This window comes from Styela clava, chromosome 6, assembly GCF_964204865.1.
Source record: "Styela clava chromosome 6, kaStyClav1.hap1.2, whole genome shotgun sequence".
Classification (NCBI taxonomy): domain Eukaryota; kingdom Metazoa; phylum Chordata; class Ascidiacea; order Stolidobranchia; family Styelidae; genus Styela; species Styela clava.
The window spans coordinates 5,924,548-5,943,853 of NC_135255.1; the positions used below are offsets into that span (position 1 = coordinate 5,924,548).

The 19,306-nt window shown below is 34.1% G+C and overlaps 2 protein-coding genes across 3 annotated transcripts in view; one reads left to right on the forward strand and one right to left on the reverse strand.

Moving 5' to 3' along the window:
- LOC120331208 (double-strand break repair protein MRE11-like) lies at positions 1-15,606 on the forward strand. Of its 2 annotated transcripts, XM_078113512.1 has the most exons (16): positions 1-827; positions 1,162-1,193; positions 1,590-1,686; positions 4,499-4,757; positions 5,116-5,257; positions 5,841-5,955; positions 6,279-6,464; positions 7,401-7,653; positions 8,338-8,467; positions 9,163-9,263; positions 9,952-10,086; positions 10,982-11,122; positions 11,938-12,065; positions 12,691-12,830; positions 13,640-13,797; positions 14,617-15,606. In XM_078113512.1, coding segments are annotated over exons 1-16 (2,070 nt in total). In that variant the 5' UTR covers positions 1-825; the 3' UTR covers positions 14,668-15,606. The 2 variants fall into 2 exon arrangements, with proteins under 2 accessions (XP_077969638.1, XP_077969639.1); XM_078113513.1 differs by lacking the exons at positions 1-827; positions 1,162-1,193; positions 1,590-1,686 and adding an exon at positions 2,562-3,920.
- LOC120331160 (uncharacterized) overlaps positions 15,586-19,306 on the reverse strand; it is a 20,094-nt gene continuing 16,373 nt past the window's right edge. The window contains exons 22-25 of the mRNA XM_039398200.2: positions 19,082-19,270; positions 18,353-18,601; positions 17,592-17,901; positions 15,586-17,216 (exon numbers count right to left, since the gene is read on the reverse strand). Of these exons, the coding sequence (XP_039254134.2) occupies positions 16,951-17,216; positions 17,592-17,901; positions 18,353-18,601; positions 19,082-19,270 (1,014 nt within the window). The 3' untranslated portion in view covers positions 15,586-16,950. The remainder of the gene's footprint in view (positions 17,217-17,591; positions 17,902-18,352; positions 18,602-19,081; positions 19,271-19,306) is intronic.

Genomic DNA, 19,306 nt, shown 5'->3' on the forward strand with positions numbered 1-19,306 from the left:
TGTATTGTGTAAACAGGAACTTTGTATCTCTTCTATTTTGGAAATGTGTTTTTCCGCAAAATATGTTTGATTATGTTTTTCTTGTTTCCTGTGTCAGTGTTTTAAAAATAAATAAATGTTTAATAGAAAAAACTTGAGGGAAGATTTTTTTATTTAAAAGTACTTTGATACGATATGCAATGGGTTATAACTTTAGAACTTAGTCTTCACTTACAGACTTATTATAGGGTCACCATATTTGAAAAAGCAAAATTCCGAATAGTTCATGACTATTTTCATGACCTAGTAGTAAAAAATATGCGCACGGTACGAAATAACAATGTTCTTTATTAGCAGTGTGCACAGTACGATTGCAGTTGCAGTAAAACATATAACTGTATAAGCATTTTTCAAATTCTTCCCGGACGCAAAATTTAACCCTAAATTACGGACATGTCCGGAATTTTCCGGACAGTATGACAGCCCAATTTTATTATAATTTTTGTTTTTTCATCATCAATAACTAAAAATAAACTACAGGTACTCAATTTGCAGATTTGTGTGACAGTGTGAGAAAATCGATAAACTTATGATTAGATGAATGAATTATCTGGAAATAATGCACATGACTGCATGATGGAACGATGTTAATAATGCATATGTTTGTTTTCTTTTTGTGTATGATATATGTTTATGACTATATAATTTACTTGTTAAATAATACACTCTCTGGATTTGTGGAAACATTGAAAAAACATCTGTCAGCGTTTTTCTAATTCAGAGTTATTCGTTTAACAGTCAACCATAGTATACCGTCTTCTAGCACCAAACTTCCGAACTTTAACAATGTGAGTTTTTATTTCTGTATTTATCCCATCAAATGCAAATTTACAATATGCATTAATCAGGTAATTGACTAAAGTAAATCTGTAACTTACAGTACGGCAGCAGTTCCCAAAGAGTGCGCCGCGTAAAATGAATTTATTGATCGATATACACAGAATTTTAATAAGAACTATAAAACATTTATAATGAATACAACATGCAGAATGTTCCATCATATTCCAGTTACCGGTATGTTTAACACAATTCTAGTAATTTTCGTAGCACACTTAGCAACTCACTGCGATGCTAACATAAGACACTTTTATTTTTTCTAAATATTTTAAATTTTGATTGCAGGGCAGATGCAGATGTAATGAAAATTTTAGTTGGTAAGTATATTGGTATAATGATATAAAAGCGAACTTAAAACAGTGTGGTTCATTCATGCTTCTATCATGGTTAAGTAATTAAAGTAATTTTGACTTGTTTTCGTTTGATTTTTAGACAAAAATTTAACCTATATGTACATTTACTAAATAATTGTTGCTGTTTCCAAATTTTTAGTAAAGAGAATTTTTTTTTTTTGTGTATACTATTTTTTTATGAAATTTATCCCGATTGCTATATTTTAAAATTAGTGAATTATAAAATAATTTCATATAATCGGTTTTGATATGTTTTCTCAGGTCTTTAATTTTGCAATCACATGTTGCTATTGATTTTTATATCTTTCAAAGTTTTTTTGATTATGCATAAATTCGAATTAAATTTGAATTTACTTTCAGCATCAGATATTCATCTTGGATACAAAGAGAAAGATAGTGCACAACAGAGAGATTCATTCAATTCTTTTGAAGAAGTTCTTGTTATTGCAAAAGAAAGGTACACAAGAACTTAAAGTGCTCATTTGCTGTTGATTTATATTTGAGTCTGAGATATCACTGAACCTGAGATCCTAAATCTACGTCAAACTATATGGCTTTAATAATTCAATTCCTACATACATGAGTTATAAATGCTCTCTACTCTTGGTGAAATTTAGGTTTATGTGGGTATCCTTCCGATTTCTGTCTTTGAAAAGTGGTATAAAAGGTTCAGCTTTTCAATGATCAAAACTGAATAATCTACTATTCTGATACATTTTTATATAGTTTTTTTTCTGAATATGAAACATCATATATTTCAAATTGAGTCCTGTTCAACTAAGAATACATAGAAAGTCATGTACAGTATTTCAATTAAGTTTGAATTTTAAAATGCAGGAAAGTTATTATTAAATGTGATTTTATTGATTTTCGATTTGCTACGAACTTATGAAGTCTTTTTTGTGATAATGTGGGACGATTTCCAAATTATACTATCTTAAATCATTTCTAGAATTTGATATATCAAAAATATGTAGTATCAAATTGATTTGATTCATTTTCAATATTTGTATTAGGTTTGACTTTATTGTGAATGGTATAATTAACACTGAAATTGCCTATAATCAGGGATGGCCAATTCGAATAAAGTATTCGAATATCTCGTTATTCGAATATCGGAATTAGCGTTCATAAGAATATCGGATATTTGTGTGACGCCCCTTTCAAGGCGTTTCTGTTGAATGAAAAAATTCGCGATAGAAACTTGCGCGTGATTGTTTTCATCACTCATCAGCGTAACGTGTTATTTAGGCCATAAATGCCTTTACGTTTGTGTTATTTTGTCTAAAACGAAAATTTTTTTGTTCCTCGATAACGACGACAATTATTTTATTTTTGTACCGCACGGAATTGTGAATCTGGTAAATACATTCATCGGCGGCGAGTTTCTAAAGACCACGCAACTTTTTGATTGAAAAGCGGCAATTTATAATACTGAAAATAAAAACGTAAACAATACATTTATTGCTTTATTGAGGCCCACGAAATTTAAAAAACGCTTTTCTAGGCAGTGATAATCGCAAAATTTCGTGTGCCTCTGGCACACATTATGTTTGGTCGGCAAAACATATAGTCACAAATTGAGGGCGGGATTTGCCTGATTATCCATTATTTTAAATTGCCGAATATTATTGCGTTAACATTATATAAGGTTTAAAACGCGGGTTGTGAGGATGTATATAATATAATTACTTAATGTAAAATATATTCAATCAATTTTATTGTGATGAAATAAATTTTACTCTGAGATTTTACAGCAGATTTATGGATTTTTTGAACGGTTTTATCTAAAAATAATCAGAGTGGCAGCATTTCGATTGAGCGGAGTCACTGTTAACAAGTACATCTAAATATTTGCCGAATTCGCAACATACGGATCAAAACATAATTTAATCGGGCAGTTTACCACACGTTTTTATTTTTATGACCGCGGATTGCAAAGGTATATAAGAGTGGTGAGAATTTTATTTTGTCGACGCAACCGCAGGTTAAATTTAAGAAAATTAAATTAATAATAAAGCAAGACATTTCAAATATGCTCGTATCGGTCACGAATTCATCACTTTGCACAACAGAAAAATATATATTCGTTGTTATATTATTTGTTGTAAAAGTCGACTCTTTTAACAGGTGGCATAATCGCGCCGATGAATATGTATTTTTAATTTACTGCTAAACTTTATGTATATTCATTGTATGATGATTAACAGGATTTTTATATCATTATTTAAGATTTTTTCAACGGCGATAACGAGTTGTCGAGATTGCAAAAATACGTATTAAAATTAAATACATCAGGCAGTTTATCTCGTACTTTTAGGTCACAGATCGCCGTGGACCGAATAGTAATGTTTTTTTTTTCGACGTAAGAAGAAGCACGGGAACTCGCGGTTACGTTGGACACATTAAATTAATATACAAAGATATTTTGGAATCTCGTAGTTGTCATGGACTGAATATTTTACCTAACAGGATGATCATTTGATGCTGAAATAACGACTGTTTTAACGAGCGCGGAATCGCGGTGGCTGTTACAGACGGCAATGAGAATTTCCGATTTCGAAAATCCCGGCTGCGCGCCTGGCAGTGGTGGTCATCTATCCTCTACTAACTTATTTATAATTTCAGACACAACAATATGCTATACATAATAACAATATGGTTCACATAAATTAATATACAAATATACTGGTAGATAATATAATACTCTAGGCTTAAATATTATAATTTGTATAAAGGCATAATGGATTTTCGATTGCTGTTGCTTGCTTCAGTTGCCTGTATTGACAATAAATTTTATTACTCTCAGAAAATATACACAATTATCTGAATACAAGTAGTATTTTTGTCAATAGACTTGACTATTATCGTAATATCATGGTGTACCAATGATAGAAAGCGTCAGACAACTCCTTGGCTATCTTTTCATATGGTCATTTGTGCAATGTGAATAATTTTAATAAACTGACTGTGTCACAAGTTGCTGTTATTTTTTATTGATAGCTATAAACTATCAATTACTTTGTGTGCATATACTGTTGGTTTGTGGCTTTATTATGATATTTCTATTGAAGCTTATTTCCTAATTTACTGGGTTTTAATAAACTAAAACAAAAATGTGTTATTTTCGATTTTAGAATGTATTCGGAATTCCAGATTCGAAAACATTATTTTAGAATGTATTCGGAATAGTTTAGTATTCGGAAATGGCCATCCCTGCCTATAATTTGCCATTTTTTGAATGTTCATACAAAAATATTGTTTTTTAGAGATGCTGATTTTGTTCTACTCGGTGGTGATCTTTTTCATGAGAACAAACCATCAAGAAAATCTATACATTCTTGCATGGAAATTATGCGAAAATATTGTCTCGGAAGTCGACCATGTCAGGTTGAAGTTCTAAGCGATCAATCCATTGATTTTGGTCATACATCAAGAACAATAACATCAGTAAATTATGAAGATCCAAATCTAAATATATCAATGCCTGTGTTTTCAATACATGGGAATCATGATGATCCTGCAGGGGTAAGCATTGAGATGTTTTATTAGTAGAATTGAATTTTCGCAAATAATGAAATGCAGATAAAAGCGCTAAGTATATGGCAAACCATGGCCTGTTTGGTTACCTCTTCATGTTGGGTATAAGAGTAGTTAACCAGTTATGTATCCATGTACATGGGATGTAAGGGGGAGGATTCCGCATCTGACTACGGGTTACAAGAACCAACTCACTAGGGAAGAAATGAATGTACTAAACCAGGGGTGTGCAACCTTTACTACAGGAGGGCCATATACAAGTAACTGGTTGATTTATTGTTGAAATATTTTTTGACAATACCTCTGAATTCTGCTATCAAACTGTATTACAAATGTGTTTTTATAGAGTGGAAGCTTAAGTGCAATAGATCTTCTGAGTGTTGCTGGGTTTCTAAATCATTTTGGAAGAGCAACAAGTCTTGAAAAGATTGAAATATCTCCTGTTTTACTGCAAAAAGGATCAACTAAGCTAGCATTATATGGACTAGGTGAGAAATGAAAAACTTGCAATAGATCAAATCAGCATCATAACTGGATGTGTAGTTTCTTCATGTATGTTTAACTAAATACTTTATTGTTTTGTTGAAGTGTTAGTTGATCAATTTGAAAGGGTAATCAATTGTTGGTATCAATTGATCTGCATCTGAAACAATTATCTTAGATGTCTAATTTTGACTCCAATAGCATCTGCGAGTTTCAATAAAATCAAATATTGACAACAACACTTAGAAATATTCAAGCCTCATTAGACTGTTAAGAACACTTAGTTAACTTCTTGAGTTTTTATAGAAAATTTTGTTTTCCTCGCTATGTCTGAAATTTTGACTATTGAGGAATTTAAGAATTTCGACCCCACGGCCTTGCTGGAAATTGGGCAAGATGCTGTTTACCATTTCAATATGCTTCCTTGTGTTGTTAAATGTTAACCTCCTTTCAGGGCAAATGAGAAAATTGAATTTTATCCTGTGGTAGATTTTTGGCTTTTGGTTTTAATTTTGATGTGCTGGCCTGCTTGAGATTTATTGGTATTAGGTTTTTTGACAGTTGCTCATGATTGTATGTCATTTTCAGGTTCTATTAGGGATGAAAGGCTTCATCGAATATTTTTGAAGAAAAATGTTAAATTTTTACGACCGAAAGAAAATACCGATGAATGGTTTAATATTATGACTATTCATCAAAACAGGTATCCTTTCTATGTGTGTGTGTGTAATATGTGTCATTTTTAATGTGCTTGTATCATTGTGATTAGTTTACTGGTTCAAATTTTTCATGTGGGTTATTCTGTCATCCTAGTAATGTGCGTTTTATAGAGGGTCCGGATTTAAATTTGGTTTCCATGGCAACAACATAAAAACATGCCTGTCGGTATAAAATTTAAAGAACGTTCCAAGAACGCTACCTTCCGCAGAAGACAACAAGCCTCAACTATCAATGGAGATCCTGGGTGGCTACCAGCTTGTTTCAATTCAATGTCAATAATTGAATAAAATCCAAATTGTATTTCAGAGCAAAACATGGACAGACCAATTACATTCCAGAACAGTTTCTGGATGAATTTTTTGACCTTGTGATATGGGGTCACGAACATGAATGTATGGGTACTATGCAATGGAATTCGATTCAAAACTTTTTCGTTCTTCAACCTGGAAGCACTGTGGCAACTTCACTCACAGCTGGTGAGAGTAAGCAAAAGTAAGATTATTCTTGGGGTGTTTGATGGGTGTTCCTGAAGTATGAGAACCAAGATGACGGACACCCGAACGAAGTATGTGTACCAGGTTAGGGTTAGGCCATAGTTTTATTCCAATTTTCCTTATTTTAGTTCTATTACGAGTTCGGGGACTAGCCAAGTGACTCTCATAGTATTTGTACCTAGAATTTTGGCGTAACCCTAACCCGATATACATAATATGTTCCAGTGTCCACCATCTTGGTACGCATACTTCAGAAGTACGATTTGCTGACCACAGTTTTTCAATATGTTATTGCAATAAATAAAACTTTTTTTCAATTTTTTATATATCTTCTAAACAAGGTCCTTTACATCCCAAAATATTTAACATGCGAAGCCAACCTAGTTGAGTCTGACGCTCAACAATCAAAATATTGTATGCAAATCCCGACTTTTTCTGCAATCCCAGCCAATGTGCTGGGAATATTTATTGAATCTATTCTAACACTGTCCTGTATATAAATTTTCATATGCTTGAATATTTAAAAAAAAAATTTTTTTTTAAAAACATTCAAAATATAATAAAATTGATGAGTTTTTATACCAGGTCTGTGGAGATTGGAGGCATAATTTTTTTTAACTTTTCACCACGATAACAATGATAACAGTATTATTTGCAGAAACCCAAAGAAAAAATTTGAGTATTCATAACAATCTATGAAAAAAGGTGTTTGTTGTCAAAATTTGATTTCCTCCAAAATTTCCATCCACCTAGGCCTAGCGTTCGGGGCCGGTCAAAATTTTTCATCCTGGATCTGATCATAAATTTTCCACCACTTACAGTAATATTTTGATAATTTAAGTTTAGATGAATCTCAAGTATAATGTGTTTTTTGTTGCATATTTCTAAGTACGGTAGATCTTTTTCAAAAAGTACTATTTAATTTCCAATCCAGGCATGTTACATTACTACACATTCGTGGTAAGGATATGAAACCAGAATACATTCCATTGCGAAGTGTTCGCAACATGTATGTTGAAGACATAGTTTTAAAAGATGTATCTTGTATATCTGATCCAACTAAACCAATGGTGGAAGAGGAAATTCAGGCATATTGTGAAGAAAGAGTTGAAAGCATTTTGATCAAGGCTGAAGATGACTTGTCTGGTCATCCAAAACAGCCAAAGTTGCCTTTAATAAGACTTCGTGTGAGTTTTTGTATAGCTTTACGGGAGCTTTATATTCTGTAATGGCGCTCCAGAAGTGTGTGTAACAATATGGAAGTAACTAATTTTGTTTGCCTACTCTACATCAAGTTGTGTGAAGGTACTGAAACCTATGGGTAGGGGGTATATTATATTCACTTGGCTAACACAGACAGTCCTCGAACTCGTAATAGAACTTAAATAAGGAAAATCAGAATAGAATTATCGCCTAACCTGGTACACACATTACGGGAGTTTCCTGTAATTTATGATATCCTAATTTTAAAGTATTAACCTTTATCAGATGGCGTCATTTTGTGACTGCTCATCATCTTCTTCAGTTTACATTAAACTAAAATTTGCAGTGAAGCTGTAAAATAATGTAGGAAAAAATTTAGTATATTCTGTAATCTTAAAAGAAAATATTCCCAAAAAAGAATACTACCAATAGTCTTTCAGTATCTAATTCAAATAAATCATAGATCTAATCTTCAAATGTTATAGTTGGTTTTTAATTTTTTTTTTTATATTTTATGGAACAATCCTATAATTTTTCATTTACCGGTAACTCGGTAAGCTATTGTCAGATCGAATCCTGTCTGTGACTATCAGTACATTTTTTGTGTAAAAACCCTAAAAATCGCACATATTGTAGTATATAAATCTTTTCCTTTCATTTATGACCAGGTTGATTACTCAGGTGGTTATCCGACATTCAATCCATACAGACTTGGTGCTAATTTCACTGAAAATGTCGCCAATCCAGATTCTATTGTACATTTTTTGAAAAAATCTACAAGAAATATGGTGAAAGGAGGTAAAGCAACTAAGTGACTAGTTGTGACTGCAGTAGTAGTTGATGCATTGTCCAGGCGCCAGCTCGCCAGCTTCCATCGCAAGAAGAGCCAAATTGTTTACTACATAAACTTTGGCTCATACCAGGCTCTCTTGCCTTGAGTTGATTCATTGCTTGTTTTTATAAAAAAGATAAATAAAAAAGTTATTGATCTTATTTTTCAGTGAATCATAATATTGTTTATTTGGCATTGAAGTGCTGCTCTAGTGAAGCCACGCAAGGATTTAACAAAATCGCTGATGGCAAGCAAATGACACTGTTGAAATAAATAATAAGGAAATAAATGTTATGAAAAAAAGATTTTTTATTTTTATGTTGGTAATTTAATTTTGTGGTCATAGTTGCACTAAATGATGTTGAGTATTTGCGCATATTCTTGAGTTGCAAGATTTCACTAAATTTATTTTTTACAAAATTTGAGTCGCTTAAAAAAAAGGTTAGGACAGGTGCGCAGCCAAGATTTTCGAAAGGGGTGGGGGTTTCAAAATCGAAAATTCCCATTTCCCCCCGAAACAGTCGCGGCGATTAGAATGCAGGTAATATTGGATTGAACTTGTAAAATATCTTGGTCCATCCATTCATAAACTTATATAATTTTATACAAGAAATATATTTTCAAGTTTGACGTAACACAGAATTGTCATTTATGTTTTTAGAGAAGCAAGATATGTCAGATCTTGATGACTTAATTGTAAATGAAGTTGTCGAAAAGGTCAAAGTTGAAGATCTTGTGGAAGAATATTTATTAAATAATACTGTACGTTATAAGGAGTTTGTGACTGTATGCGTAGATGGATTAGGCATCAAAATGTGAAAATTGTTCTGAGTCAATTTTACCTGTTAAATCTGGCATGGGCAAACTACGGCCGACGGGCTAAGTCCAGACCGTTACGTAATTCAATCTGGCCCGCATGATGCTGCCACAACCAAATTGAAACCAAATTTTGATGGTTTAGCTAAAAAATAGCTCAAGGAATTAATTGAAATTGTGATTAAATTTAGTTTTGGGACGAGGCTTCATGTTTTCTACTTTTACTTTTGTAATACTGTAAATATTGTTTATAAAATGTAAATCCTTACATCATACTTACATGGCCCGCCAGTCTGTCTAGGTGGGCAAAATTTTGGGCCCCATGTTCCCATCCCTGTGTTAGATGCTCAGGTGGGAAAGAAGTGATTCAATAACTGTACCCATCAATTGGATTATTCCAATTTATCATTAGAGAAATTTTACATCAGCAAACTAAACAAACGCTAATTGATATAGGGATGAAAATGTCTATGCTAGTCTATGCTTTCAACATTGTGCTGGCCTATTCCTCAATAAAGAATAGAGCACAGTCGAACATAACTATACTTGACATCTATAGATCAAGCTACTATGACTAAGGTAGTTACCGCGAAACTCATACAATTGAAAAAATACTACTTGTTTTCTTTTCTAGAAATATCAAATGTCTTTATTGTCTGCACGTGGAATGAGTATGGCAGTTCGTGAATATGTTGAAAAGAAAGAAAAAGATGCAATATATGATTTATGTGAACATCAACTCGATAAAGTGTCAACACATTTGAAACAGGTCAGGCAGATTTTAGACACAATATTGAATATATGTTATTACTCGGTATTACAGAGTTCTAATTACTCGGTATTGCCTACCCAATTTATTGAACCCTGAGTGGAATTGTCGGCATTTAGTTTAAACCTGAGACCATTACCCTGTGACATGCATACATAAAATTTATTATTGATTTAGTTATAATATGTTTGATTGGAGTAGCATGTTATTTTCTCCTCCTTTCTCTCTGCCTGTATATTATTGCAATGGTTCTCAAATATTTTGAAAAATTTTGCATAGCGGTCCCTCAAAATTTTTCTGATGAGTCACGTTTCGCTAAAACATTGAAATCAAATAGCAACGCTTTATATCGAGCATTATTCATTGCATGTCATTATACAGTTCAATTGGTGCAATTGCTTAGCTACTACCAGTTTATCTATTTTGAGTTCAGTTTGGGACTGTGTACCATTCTGTTTCAAAATTTTAATATCGAGTGACATATCAGAAACAGGCACATCAGAAAACAAGCATCGGAGGAATTTTTTGTGCAATTCATGTTTTACTTCTTGCAGAAAACCATGCATTTTTTCCCCAATCAAATACTAAAACTTTTTTCAGCACGTTCCCTTTTGAAAACCATCTTAGCAGTGCTTCTGTGTCACAGTCAAAGTTGCTTTGCAGGCCCCCTAAAACCGCTTCACGGACCCCTAAGCGATCACAGACCCCACTTTAAGAACCAATGTGTTAGTGGATCTGTATGCTCTGGCTGCAAGGATAATGTATCAAGAAACAAACGACTATATAAACAGCAGTCAAGGGGCAGTAGTTAGGAACATGTTGCTCTAATCAACTCTAATTTGTTTTCTGCAGTGAACCCTTCATGATATTTCAATTTTCTTTTCAATTTCATCAGCATAATTTACTAACAATGGAGCAGGATCGCATAGTTGAAGAGATCGCAAGGTATAAAGAAGAGAAAAAGTCGGCAAGTATGGCTGCAAGCAATAACGCCGGTGGGGGAGATGATGAATTTCAAAGCCAGGAAGATGTTCGGGTAAATCTGAACTTTCCTAATCTTGTGTCAACTTGTATACATAATGTACTGCCATGTCATTCTATATGATTTCAGCAGCTTTTGGGGCTTTAGCAATCGCTGATAATTTGCTCACATAAGGAGTTTGTCTCATTTAATCCTGAATGAGTGCATGTGAACCTGCTTTGAGCAAATTGTCCTAAATTACATAAATATCTTGTATGATGTTTTTTTAATATAGAGATTTCTCATGCTCAAAGTCTGTTTTGAAATTTTTGGAAACACCTCGAGTCATTTGAGACTGAAAACCTTTCTTTTTAATGAATATTTAACTTCTTGTATTCCGAACCCAAACCTTGTTTGCAATCTTTATCAAGCCATTTAATGTGGCTCTTGTCAACACTCACATTTTCCCCCATCAAACATAAATCCTAATCTGACAGTTTATTGTTAATAAGGCGCTCATACGGGTAAAAAGCATATTGTTTTATGGCTCTCATCGCTGCGATAAATATTTTGTCATTTTGCTCGGTGCCTTCATTACTGTAAGGATAAGCGATATGACTTGTTTACAACGTTATGTTGTGATGTAATAATCCCTCATAGTGTTTGCCTGGCACTTCCCAGCCACCAGCTAAACTAAATTTTTTTATGTGGCCCAGCTAGATGTCTGAAGTTGGTGATATGGCCCACCGACTAAAAATGTTGCACACCCTTGATCTATATGAAATGACTCAATCAACTGCCAGTGAGACTTAGCTCAGTTGCCTTGACTCTGGGTCACTCAACTCTAATACTGATTAGGCCTGAAGTTATAATTTCACATATTCTTCAAGGCTATACTTGCTCGAGTAAAACTAGAAAGATCAGCACGTGGTGTCGCTACTCCTAACATTGATTCGGACGATGAAATGGTGATTTCTGACAGTGAAGCACAAATCACAGCCAGTACAAGAGGTAAAAGGTATGTATTATGGTGTCATGATAAACCGGAGCAGAGGAGTCAGGCATTTCTGTTATACCAAATAATAACTATATTTTGAACCCATTAGTAAAGTTTTTATTGATTGAGTGGAAAGATTTCGCAAGTAACTGTTATTGCCAGCTTGATGTCAAGAAGTAAAGCTGTTGCTGTAATTATCTCATTAAAATATACTCTCTTTTGAATCTAACTTTATCCCAGTCCATTACCAGTAGCAAAGCTGAAAAACACAAAACATATATACGAGACTGTGGAACTTTTTTTAATCTCATTAACTACAGTGGTCAACTAGGTACTTTGACTGAGGTGGCAGGTTTGTTGTAATAACGGTACATTGTACATGAGGACTACCATTGAACCACTGCTAATGCGATTGGTCAGTTTCTTCATATTTCATGATGATATTCAGGTTAGGAACAGAATCATGTGACAAGTAATGGCCCTCCATATAGTCAACAACATTTACACCAGTATCATCAAGGCTAATAGTTATTTCTGCATCGAACTGATGAATTTTTTATTCTGGGTGGGAGTCCAAATGGGATATTATTTGGTCGGTAAAATTATAAATTTGAGTTTTGATTTATTTTTATTATACACATTATAGGGGTGGTCGTGGTGGCAGAGGATCTAAAGGGTCAACTAGAGGCAGAGGTCGAGGGTCAAGAAGTACGAGGGGTTCAAAGGCAGCGATCCCTGTTGTGGAATCCACTCCTGTTTCCCGTAAAACTGGAAATATCATGGATGGTATGAATAGTTTTTTCTATGCACATGATTTGTTTTCTTGTAAAGTTACACCACCTGTGGTGACTAGAGATGGATATTGATTTATTATGCCATATTCACTGGGGCTGTCGAGTAATACTCAAAGACAAAAGACAGAGTCCTATTTTTAAACTCCTTTGAGTCATAGAAATGAGGTGAAGTATTAAGATTACTAAACATTCTTAACAGGCAATTAAATAATGTTTTTATATGCCAAAATATCTGTAGTCAAATCTCGGTCTTCCTACGGATGGAAGCAGAAGTCTTGTCGAAATTTCATTTCACTAGGGAATTGGGAGCTGGAGTCAAATAGCTGACTCTGACAAAATATGAATATGTGACTGATCCGGAAAAATTGAATAAATTTGCAATATGAATATCAATTTTCAAGCGAAACTCTCGATGGAGACTTTTATTTGATAGTATATATGACTTGGTCAAGATTCTTTATTCAGCATAATCAAAAACGTTTGCTATGTGATCTCTAACCTTTTTTGATACATCCCTCCCTTTGCATAATTTAAAACTCGTCATTTCCTCATGACGCATGAAAACTCTTTCCAATTTTAATAGATCGTAAGCTAGTTGTTCTTGAAATTCGTACTCTGGCCGACTACAATAGGTATAGAATATTAGTAATTTTTTTACGCAAGTGCAAAGCAAATTACCTCTACTAAAACAATTGAACTCCTTTCTGGTTGAAAAACGTTAACTTTTCCGTGACCACAAAAGAAACTCTTTCTTTGACCCTCGAAAAACTTCTAAGAGGTGGTATATTTTCAAATTTTTAGCTTTCAATGCATCATCCCAGCGTAACCAAAGTATCATCAAAAGTAACATCACAAAAATATCAGATTCAGATGACGACGTGCAAATGACTTCATACACTGCCCCAAAACCAAAAAGAAGAAACACAAAAAGAGGAAGGGGAGTTGAATTCTCATCTGATGTAAGTATAAGAAAAAGTAGGATATTGCGTTTTTATATTTATTTCAAGAGAGTAGAAAGCCAATAAGAGAGCGCTTAATCATATGGCGGACCACAGCCGCTTTTCTGGTTACCAGTTCACGTCAGGTTTGGAAATAGGTAAGCAGTTATGTGGTTTAGATACATGGACTCGAGGATGGAAAAAACTATAACCGGTCGTTTATTGCGCAAACCACTCTATGGGGATTTAGAAATGCAGTTGATAATATTTATCCCCCATTGGGATTCAAGCCTGCATAATGCTCCAACTGTGTTTTGCCATTCAGTAATCAATCCTGGAAAATTAGAGATAGGAAGGTTGAATAATTGCATAGAACCTACTTCAGTTAGTCAGATACTAATTTAGATCTAGAAGTAGAAGGTCGATGATGAAAATTGCCGTAATAGGCAAGAGGGTATTTGTCTCATTGACGTTATTCCCTGTTATTTTTTTCAACTTCATCGAAGTCGTAATTTTTAAGTGTTGGAATTTCCATTGGCGGTGGCCAAAGTCAGTTCATTCAATGGTTTGAACCCAATGGCACTTTTTTCTGACACCTAACCTCTAACTAAAGAGGATCGATTTTCATATTAATGACTGGGAGAGGAAAGCGATATGACTGCTTATATGGTGAACCATGGCCTTGTGCGTCATGTTAATAGTCAATGTTAGATATGGGAGTAGTTAACCACTCATTTCCAAAGCATTTCAGTGCACACAATGCAGGACGGTGAGCTAAAAACAATGCACAAGGAGAATGATTTACCAACCTTGATATGATTTTTTTATTATGTTCAATAGGACGAAAATCCTTTTGGAGAACCAGCTAGTACAAGCAAGCGCAGGCGGTAAAGTTTTCATCGATTATGTCATTGCCGCAAAAAATTTATCAATCATTCAGAAAGATGAGACTTCGTACATTTTTTCGAGTGAAAGAGGCGCGCAAAGCAAGAAGAGGCTTCCTCTGCCTGATATAATCTAATCTTGTCGGTTTTAGCTTGAAAATGCTGTTATCACTGTTTTTGTACATTAATGTTTCTGTGTTAAGTTTGTAAAGTTGTTTCAACTATTTGATACAGAATTTTTTACTGTTATAGTAATTGTAGGTATTCTGCCAAAAAATGTCCACAAAATACGAGATTGCATCAGCTGCCAACTTCTCTCGTTTTCGAGATTTATCAATAAAGCAGCATTGCTTAAAATTAGTTATCGTTATCAAATCTCGCCACACCGTTTGACGATTTCAGTTGTTATAGTTAATTGGCTACCTCATCATCGTTCCGCATAAAGATAGCGGCCGCTCCTTATACGACTGCAGTGCCAGTTGGAGCACGGGGTTAAAGAAATTGCTGTGCCACAAGCAACAATTTTATTTCATTTTTTAAAATTTATAATATAGGCATTGACTGAGCGAGGTCCCTATACCAAGTACTAAAATATGCTGGGTAACAAATTTTCAGGCTTTGCGCTAATTTTTTTTCAATTTTGATAATAATTCAACAACCAATTCTGGAATTTGATAAAGTTCAAAAAAATTTAATACTGAATGTGCAAATTTCTTTTGCTGTATCCAACAACGATAATATATATTTTTCAACACCTTTGCCTTCGTTAAGGACCTCCGTGTCACAGGTCAGCTCTGTTGCATGCTGCTTCCTAAATAAGATTATGCATCTCTTAGCCAGGGATTGAGTGTTCTAGCAATTGTCTTCTGCTAATATTGGTATGCAATATGATTCAAATTTCTGTACATTTTCAATTTATTTTACCAAATAAACAGTTGCGTTATAATTGTTTTGTTACTCATTTTACGAAAGTTTGGTGATTGATCCTGCATGAATGTAGAAATGTGGGAATCGAAGAGTTGTGGAACAAGTTGTAAATTTCCTGTTACCAAAATGAGTAGAGGCCGCAATATAAATCGGTTAACAAATGTGCAAGGAAATGCTAAACTGTTATTTAGAGAATCTTGCAATATAGGCCGAAAATTTCCGACAGAACGCATCAGTTAACCTATGAAGTACAGTGCCATATGCACCACTACATATTTACAGGTTATTGCAACGCTCCAGTTCATTAAGTGATTCATTAATGATTGCTGTTGAATTTGTAGCCCTAAATCATGGCTTTGTTGGGTAGAATAGTTAATTTCATGGCTGTATGATTCAACCGAAATAAATCTCTGTTTCTAACAGACTGATGACAAAATAGTAAAATAAACTCGATAAAAATAATAATCGCATTGGTGCTTAACTGACAAACAGAGAAATGGGGTAACACAATTTTGCCACGACTTATTGGGCGGTAATGTGAGGAAAACATTTTCAGTGTTAAAAATTGGCCTCGTCCTATTGACAGGAAATACGATAAGAGTTCATATCAATTGGTACGTTATCAATATATAGTTATATACTATATTGAATTCATAAAATTATCAATTAATGGTGTTTGGACAATGCTAAAAAAACGGTGAAAATGTTTATCACGTTGAATTCGTCAAATCATTTGAATATTTGCAAGCGCAAATGCTTGTAAAGATCACGTGCTGCTGCGTTAAAATAATGTCCGTGGTTTCAAGTTTTTTTTCGTGAAAAGCGTGATGAGAAAGTGTGAGGATTTTTGTGAGATTGACTAATAAAAAATGAAATGGAACACAACTTCGCCCAATGACTTTATGTTCGATGTATTAGAGATACCCTCAATATCACTACAATTCTATCTTTGCAAAAAAAGTTTGAAAGTAATGTTCGTCATTCTAATCAATTACAAAGTTCTTGTCATACCTTAACTACTGGTGTGATAATAGCTACAAAGATAAAGTACCGGTAATATATACACGCAGATGAAGAAGTGTTACACAAACTACAGTTACATCCTTGCGTTGTTGGCGACAGATAAAGAAGTGCTTGTATATCTAGGTGTATGAGGCTTGGTTCTTTTTGACTCATCTGGAAGCAGACAGCAAAATTTTGAAAGGGGAAACGCGCAATGGTACTTATTGTGTTGTGACTGTACAGTACCAAGACGAAACATATTTTTGTTGGGATTGTACAGATACGTCTTCCGTTCTCGTATGGTTTCGAGCCCGGACTTAATTTTTACACGAAATATATCATGCTGGATTCTCTTTGTGAATTACGCATCAAATTCCTGGTTATCATAGAACTCCGTTAGAGTGATGGCCGGAGGGACGGGAGACTCTGGATGGTTGTACGTTGGTTCGTCAACCGTATCATTTCTGAGAAGGTTTCTATGTGAATCGTCGTCCATTTCGTCATACTGCGGCGATAATGAACGAATGAGCGGCTCAGCCTCTTGTGATTCACTCTTGTTTTGCCTTTTGTTGATCGAAACATTCGATCGGAAGCTCGGTTGTTTTAAAGAAGATCTCAACCTACGACCTGTGAAACAAGGTTATCCATTTACCAAAAAAGTTCAGGTATTCATTTATAATATATAGATAGATGAAATTCTAAATAGGAACAATTTGTCTCAAATAAGAATAGAATCACTACCGGTAGAACACCATATGTGGTGGCCTATATTCGGAAAGCTCAACACACGCATAGTCCAATTACATCGAATGAGGACGTAACCTAATCATAATAGAGTTCTCGTGTGTACGGATAGTTCTGGTATTTTGGTTGGCCGAAGAAACAACCGCATGGGTGAAACGGTGCGCATGTGGATTCGATTGGACTTTAATTTGTGAAGTCAACCATCAATCGCTTCGGCACTAATTTCAAGAATATTTTCAATGAAAGAAAAAAATGAACCTGATGAACGATTATCTCTCCTGAAGCTTGAAGACCTCATGAACGCTGGAATTGATACAGGAAGCTTGACGGAATCCAAGGAACTAGAACTCTTTTTCCTTGAAAGTGATGGTGTTGCAATCTTAGCTTCATCATCCAACATCATTTTCTGTTGCTGAACGTCAACATTTTCATCCACTGTACTCTTCATTTCTTTTGTTTCAGCCAATAAATCTTTCAGTATTGCATCGTGATCGGTCGTTTTCACCTTCAAATCTCTAACAAGGGAAATCAACTGTTGCATGGATTCTTGCATTTCTTCATTTTCCGACTGAAATAATATAATAAAAGTTTATATTTATCAATACTACCATAATAATCGATGGGAAAATTTTTGCTACAAATATAATGCTATAACATTTTATAATTGGAGACAAATTCCTGAACTTATTTTTATACATATTGGCACTTGGTGGCGCGTATTGCACTAGACTAACCACAAATCCATATAGATCGATAGCTTTTATCGTTTCAGTCATCGCCCATATCTTTTCTCAAAAACAAGCCTCTTTTATTTATAAATGAATGAACGTTGCTTTGGGAAAATTATCTAATAAACTGCTGTTCCGCACACATGAGCGTTACACAAATAAAGAAAAATCAAACCTAAATTTACAACATAACATACCACGAATATTAGGATTATCTGAATGATATTGCTCCCAAAAAATTCTAAACACACAAGTATTTGCCTATAAAAATATATAAATGAACAAAATTACCTTTCCTGTCATCATAACATTTGCCAAATTTTTTGTTGATAGATTTTTATCCTGGAAAATAGCTCTGGTCAAAGCGTTGCTTGCACGGTAACGATTCGGTTTGATGTTGGCCGATTTTCTAACGAATCGTTTTCTGATAATATCAGGCACTGCAAATTCTACTTCAAGCGCTAATTCAACTTGCATCTTAAGTCTTTCCAATGTCGCATGTTCTTTTACTTCCATGATATCTCCGACTGCCAAACCGACCTGTCATATTTCATAAATAGCAAGTATTTTCATATTCAGATGTGACAAAATTCCTATTTCTACATTCACTGTTTTCATGTTATTACAAAAGTTGCCTTCTAAAAAAAACATTTTCACCCCTTTACTTCCAGTGTATCTTCTTATGGACAAATACTGTTTTATGCCGAAGTTATAGTTCAGTTATTTGGAAGTACACGGTAGCTGTTTTCATGATCGTATTGAATTGATCAACTTTACGTCCATTATCAATCGACAATTGCTGGCGCTTAATGCGCCACCATGAAGAGTTTACAGTTTCAGTTGTTCTTGTAATTTCAGTTCTGAGTGAGTTCGCTTGATTTGCTTTGAGCAAATCTTCTTCAAAGCATAGTCGGATTCAATCGATACGGGGAAAATGCAAACAAGAAGACGTGACAAAAAGCATGAAAATCAACAAAATTTAATTTCAACTTGTTAGATTTTGTCAAAAAATCGTCTTACCAATAAATTCATAATGATGATCATCATTACAACAATGAAGATTGAAAACAGAATGTACGTCAAAATCAGATAATTGACTTTCTCCTCATAATCTTCTGAACCACCCAAAAATATTCCAGTAAAATCTAATTCACCGACCATCATCACTGTGGCTTTCAGGATAGATTGAAATGGAAACTGGAATTCGATCTGAAAAATACATGACATGTTGAATAAATTACTTAA

Coding starts and splice junctions, on each gene's coding strand:
- LOC120331208 (XM_078113512.1), top strand. Junction 1,194..1,589: donor TGTAATGAAAATTTTAGTTG/GTAAGTATATTG, acceptor ATTTACTTTCAG/CATCAGATATTCATCTTGGA. Junction 11,123..11,937: donor AAAGCCAGGAAGATGTTCGG/GTAAATCTGAAC, acceptor ATATTCTTCAAG/GCTATACTTGCTCGAGTAAA.